This window comes from Piliocolobus tephrosceles, chromosome 1 (assembly GCF_002776525.5).
Source record: "Piliocolobus tephrosceles isolate RC106 chromosome 1, ASM277652v3, whole genome shotgun sequence".
Classification (NCBI taxonomy): Eukaryota; Metazoa; Chordata; class Mammalia; order Primates; family Cercopithecidae; genus Piliocolobus; species Piliocolobus tephrosceles.
Genome location: NC_045434.1, coordinates 71969679 through 71975678, shown reverse-complemented (window position 1 = coordinate 71975678; position 6000 = coordinate 71969679). Strand labels below are relative to the sequence as shown.

The following is a 6000-nucleotide window of genomic DNA, read 5'->3' as shown; positions in this document are numbered from 1 at the left end:
AAAATCCCCAAGAAATTAGGCATTGAAGAAACATATGTCAAAATAATGAGAGCCATCTATGGCAAACCCACAGTCAACAGCATACTGAATGGACAAAAGCTGGAAGCATTCCCCTTGAAAACAGAAAGAAGGTAAGGATGCCCACTCTCACCACTCCTATTCAACATACACTGGGAGTCCATGCCAAAACAATCAGGCAAAAAAAAAAAAAAAAAAAAAAAAGCACCCAAATAGGAAAAGGAGAAGTCAACCTATCTTTCTTCACTAACAATATGACTCGATACTTAGAAAACCATAAAAATTTTGGCTAAAGGTTCCTGTAATAAACGAATTCAGTAACATCTGAGGATACAAAATCAATGTACAAAAATCAGTAGCATTTTTATACACCAAATAACATTCATATCAGAGTCAAATTAAGGACACAATCACATTTATAATAGCCACACACACAGACACACACACAACAAAAAACAGGAATACATCTAACCAAGGATGTGAAAGATCTCTGCAAGAACTACATAACACTGCTTACAGAAATCATAGGTAACACAAAAAATAGAGAAATATTCCATGTTCGTGGATTGAAAGAATCAATATTCTTAAAAGGACATACTGTCCAAAGCAATCTATAGACTCAATGCTATTTCTATTAAGCTACCAATATCGTTTTTCACAGAGCTATGAAAAGCTCTTCTAAAATTCATATAGAACCAAAAAGGAGTCTGAATGGTCAAAGTAATTCTAAGCAAAAAAAAAAAAAAAAGCTGGAAGCCTCACATTACTCAACTTCAAACAATACTACAAGGGTACGGTAACCAAAACAGCATGGAACTGCTACAAAAACAAATATATAGGCCAGTGGAACAGAATAGAGAACTAGAAATAAAACTGCACACCTACAGTCATGTGATGTTTGACAAAGTCAATAAAAATTAGCAGTGAAGAAAGGATTCCCTATTCAATAAATGGTGCTGGGATAGCTAGCTAGCATATAAAGAAGGATGAAACTGGACCCCTAACTTTCACCATATACAAAAATTAACTCAAGATGGATTAAATATTTAAATGTAAGACCTCAAACTATGAGAATCCTAGAATAAAATCTAGGAAACACTACTCTGGACATCAGCCTTAGGAAAGAATTTGTGACTATGTCCTCAAAAGCAATTTCGACTAAAACAAAAATTGACAAATAGGACCTAATTAAACTAAAGTGTTTCTGCACAGCAAAAGAAACTCTCAACAGAGTAAATAGACAACTTATAGAATTGGAGAAAATAATTATAACTTATGCATCTGACAAAGGCCTAACATCCAGAATCTTAAAGGAATTTAAACAAATAAGCAAGCAAAAAACAATACGATTAAAAAGTGGGCAAAGCACTAAAAAGTGGACAAAGGACATGAACAGACACTTCTCAAAAGAAGACATTCATGTGGCCAAGATACATATGAAAAAAAAACTCAATGTCAATGATCATTAGAGAAATACAAATCAAAGCCACAATGAGATACCATCTCATGCCAATCAGAATGGCTATTATTAAAACTTTAAGAAACAACAGATACTGGTGAGGCTGTGAAGAAATAAAAATGCTTTTATACTGTTGGTGGAAATGTAAATTAGTTCAACCATTGTAGAATACAATGTGATGATTCTTCAAAGACCTAGAACCAGAAATACCACTGGACCCAGCAATCCCATTACTGGGTATATACCCAAAGGAATACAAATCATTCTATCATAAAGATACATGCACACATACATTCATTGCAGCACTATTCACAAATAGCAAAGACATGAAATCAACCCAAATGCCCACTGATGATAGACTAGATAAAGAAAACCTGGTACATATATACCATGGAATACTATGAAGCCATAAAAAGGAAGGGGATGACGTCTTTTACAGGGACATGGATGGAACTGGAAGCCATTATCCTCAGCAAACTAACACAAGAACAGAAAACCAAACAGCACAGATTCTCACTTATAAGTAGGAGCTGATCGATGAGAACACATGGACACATTGGGGGAACAACACACACTGGGGTCTGTCAGGGGAGCAGGGGTGGGAAAGCAACAGGAAGAAGAGCTAATAGATGCTGGGCTTAAGAATAGCTAATAGATTCTGAGCAGCAAATCACCATGGCACACATTTACCTATGTAACAAACCTTCACATCCTGCACATATATCCTTGAACTTAAAATAAAAGTTGAAGAAAAAAAAAAAAAACGTGGGCAAAGGACATGAACAGACACTTCTCAAAAGAAGACATACAAGTTGCTAACAAACATACAAAAAAAATGCCCCATATCACTAATCACCAGAGAATTGCAAATCAAAACCACAATAAGATATTATCACATACCTGTCAGAATAACTATTATTAAAAAGTAAAAAAATAATAATGCTGGTTAGGTTGTGGAGAAAAGGGAATGCTTACACACTGAAAGTGGGAATGAAAATAGTTCAGCCTCTGTGGAAATCAGTTTGGAGACTTCTCAAAGAATTTAAAACAGAACCACCATTCAGCACAGCAATACCATTACTGGCTATATATGCAAAGGGAAAGAAATCTTTCTAACAAAAAGTCACATACACACATATGTTTATCACAGCACTATTCACAATAGCCAAGGCATGGAATCAATCCAAGGGTCCATCAATGGTGGATTAGGTAAAGAAAATGTGGTATATACACACCATGGAATACTTCACAGTCATAAAGGAGAATAAAACCATGTCCTTTGCAGCGACATAGATGCAGCTGGAGATCATTATCCTAAGTGAATTAATGCAAGAACAGAAAACCAAATACCCTATGTTCTCACTTATAAGTGGGAGCTAAACAATGGGTACTCATGGACATAAAGATGGCAACAACAGACACTGGGGATGACTATAGTGGGAAGGGAGGGAAGGCGGCAAGGGTTGAAAAACTAACTGTTGGGTACTAAGCTCAGTACCTGGGTGATGGAATCAATCTTACCCCAAACCTCAGCATCACACAATATACCCAGGTAACAAGCATGCACATGTACCACTATATCTAAAATAAAAGTTGAAATTATTTAAGAAAAAAGTCAAAATATGCGCTAAACAAAACAAAAAAGAAATCAGAGGCAGATATTTGGTATCAAAAATTAGAGTGGAAATATAAAATTCTGAACAACCAGTGATTATATTCCCTTCATTAAATACAAAATAAATACTTAACTCCACCTTTCTGTATACCTCCAGTGTCACAGAGTCACTATTTGTTTTTGCCACTGAACTCCAAGATATGTTGAAGTCCTAATCCCCAGTACCTCAGAATGTAACCTTATTTGGAAATAAGATTCTTAGGCCGGGCGTAGTGGCTTGTGCCTGTAATCCCAGCACTTTCAGAGGCCAAGGCACCTAAGGTCAGGAGTTCAAGATCAGCCTGATCAACATGGTGAAATCCTGTCTCTCCTAAAAATGCATAAATTAGCTGGGCCTGGTGGCACATGCCTGTAATCCAGCTACTCAGGAGGCTGAGACAGGAGAATCACTCGAAACCACGGGGCAGAGGTTGCAGTGAGCCAAGATCGTGCCAGTTTACTCCAGCCTGGGTGACAGAGCAAGACTCTGTCTCAAAAATAAATAAATAAATAATAGAAGGCTCTTGTAAATGTAATTAGGTAAGATGTGGTTATGTTATACTTGGGTAGAGTGGGCCTACAATATAATTTGACTGGTATGTTGATAAGCAAAAGGGAATTTGGCTGCAGAGACAGAGAGACACAAGAAGGAAAACGTGTCGAAGGAGATAGAGATGGGAGTGATACAGCTGCCAGCCAAGAATGGCCAAGGACTGATGGCCTCTACCAGAAATTAGGAAGAGGCTAAGAAAAATTCTACTGAGTCTCAGAGGGATCATGGCCCTACTGGCACCTTGATTTCCAACTTTTGTGAGACAAGGAATTTGCTTTGTTTAAAGCCACCCACTTTATGGTACTTGGGTATGGCAGCCCTAGAAAACCCATCCAGCCCTTGTGTTTTGTTATAAACTTAAGTGAAAAATCTATCTAATAAACCCCTGTTAGAAGATTAACATGGGTGCCAGGAAAAGCTTACCTGCAACGTAGTCACCAAATCCAATAGTTGTTAGAGTGATAACCACAAAATAAATGGCGTCCAGGGCACTCCAGCCTTCTATGTGTTTGAATATGATCGCAGGCAGAGCCACAAAGAGTACACAGCCAAACAGTATAAATATGATTGTTGAGATGATGCGAATCTTGGTCTGACTAACATTCCACTTCTAGGGATGAGACAGAAAGGTGTGTGTGTGTGTGTGTATATATGTATATACACACACATATGTATATGGGGAGAGAGAGACAAAGAGAGACAGAAATTATTTGCATACCTGCAAAGTTAACCTATACACTATTATGAGCAAATTAGCAAGTAAGCATGTTATTTTATTTTCTTTTATACTTCTTTACTTATGAAAATTAGGTATCATCAATAAATCAATCAATGCTAATAATGATGCTACTTTATCCTCACATAGCTTTACAACAGGTAAAATTCTTTTGAAAAGGCAAATTACATTTGCCCTGAGAATGCAATTTTAGATTTCCATCATTATTTGTTTACCTAAAATACTTTTGAAATATTTCTATTCTATAGTCATACATAAAACTGATTGCACGCCAAATACAATCCAGAACCATATGAAAATGGAGACACTGAAACAAGAATTAAGTATTTACAATTGTTCATTGATAAACGTTAATTTCATAAAGTTTTTTTCCTGTCACTTCCATCACTTTTTCCTATCATTAAGTTAATTGATTACAGCATAATACTAACAGCTTAACTTCCACAGTTAGATTCCAATATGAACCAGGTGAATTGTTTCTCTGTTCTATGGTACTAAATTGTATAACTAACAAAGCTATATGATTAGCAAGTAAGGATAAGTCTTCAATATCCCTAGGCCATAGCTGTCATCAGAATACCCATTTTTAAAATCTCTTTCTCCAATAAAAAAACTCAATAGTGTAATGTATTAAATGAGGTTGGTATATATAACAGTTTATATCCAGCTTTCTATTTGAGGTTAGTTACTATATATTTTAAGTCTGACTGAATCAGTCCTATTTACTGTAAAAAATATAGGTCACAAACTGCACCATATGAAAATCACAGAATGTTAGAGCTTGAGAATTTTTAAAGACCTATGAAATCACAGAATGGAAAGGGTACATAGACATTCCTCTAGTCAACCATCCTCATCTTACATGTGAGAGTTAAATGAGTTCATGTTTATAAAGATTATAGAATAATACTTGGTACCAAACACTGAACCGTGATCACTGGAATGTCATCACCATAACGGCATGGAACTTGTTTGTTTATGCACTGGTGTATATGCAACATAAAAAAATATTACCCAGCATCTAGGAGGCACTCAACAATTTGTTGAATGAATGAATGAAGAATTCAACATTACCATGTTTATGTCGCCAATTTACCCTCTTGATTAACATAAACAGAGAATTATTTTAAATAAAAGTATAATACAAAAAAGAATAAAACTCCAATTTTGGAATAACTATGTGTTATTCCACTTCAACACAATGTTGAACAAAATGTTTGAGATCTAACTTTGATCTTAAATCTGAAACATGACTAGTGCTAAAACTGGAGCTGTAATCCAAATTGAGAAAACAATACTCAATATATTTCATCAGTAGAGTTAAATATAAATATTTTATTGAACTTTGTGTGAAAGTATAAACACTACTAAACAATGAACAAAATTTATTTGCAATAGTGGTGCTAGAAGTAACAAATCCTTTATAATCCCACCTTCTAACAGGAACAGTTACTTTTTCCATAATTTTCTTCTAAGAACTCAAGATTATAATCTTAAGAGTAGTAGTATTTTTCACTTAAAATTCTAACAAAAGCATTTTCATTTTTTTGTTGACTGTAATACAACTTGAAGATCTCCAC

General features: G+C 35.2%; 1 protein-coding gene across 3 annotated transcripts in view; it reads right to left on the bottom strand.

Annotated features, from left to right (window-relative positions):
- The window catches only part of KCNK2 (potassium two pore domain channel subfamily K member 2), a 233681-nt gene that overhangs the window by 59040 nt on the left and 168641 nt on the right, over positions 1 to 6000 (bottom strand). For all 3 annotated transcript variants that reach the window (XM_023203552.3, XM_023203551.3, XM_023203553.3), the window contains exon 5: positions 4108 to 4294. In XM_023203552.3, the coding sequence (XP_023059320.1) occupies positions 4108 to 4294 (187 nt within the window). The remainder of the gene's footprint in view (positions 1 to 4107; positions 4295 to 6000) is intronic.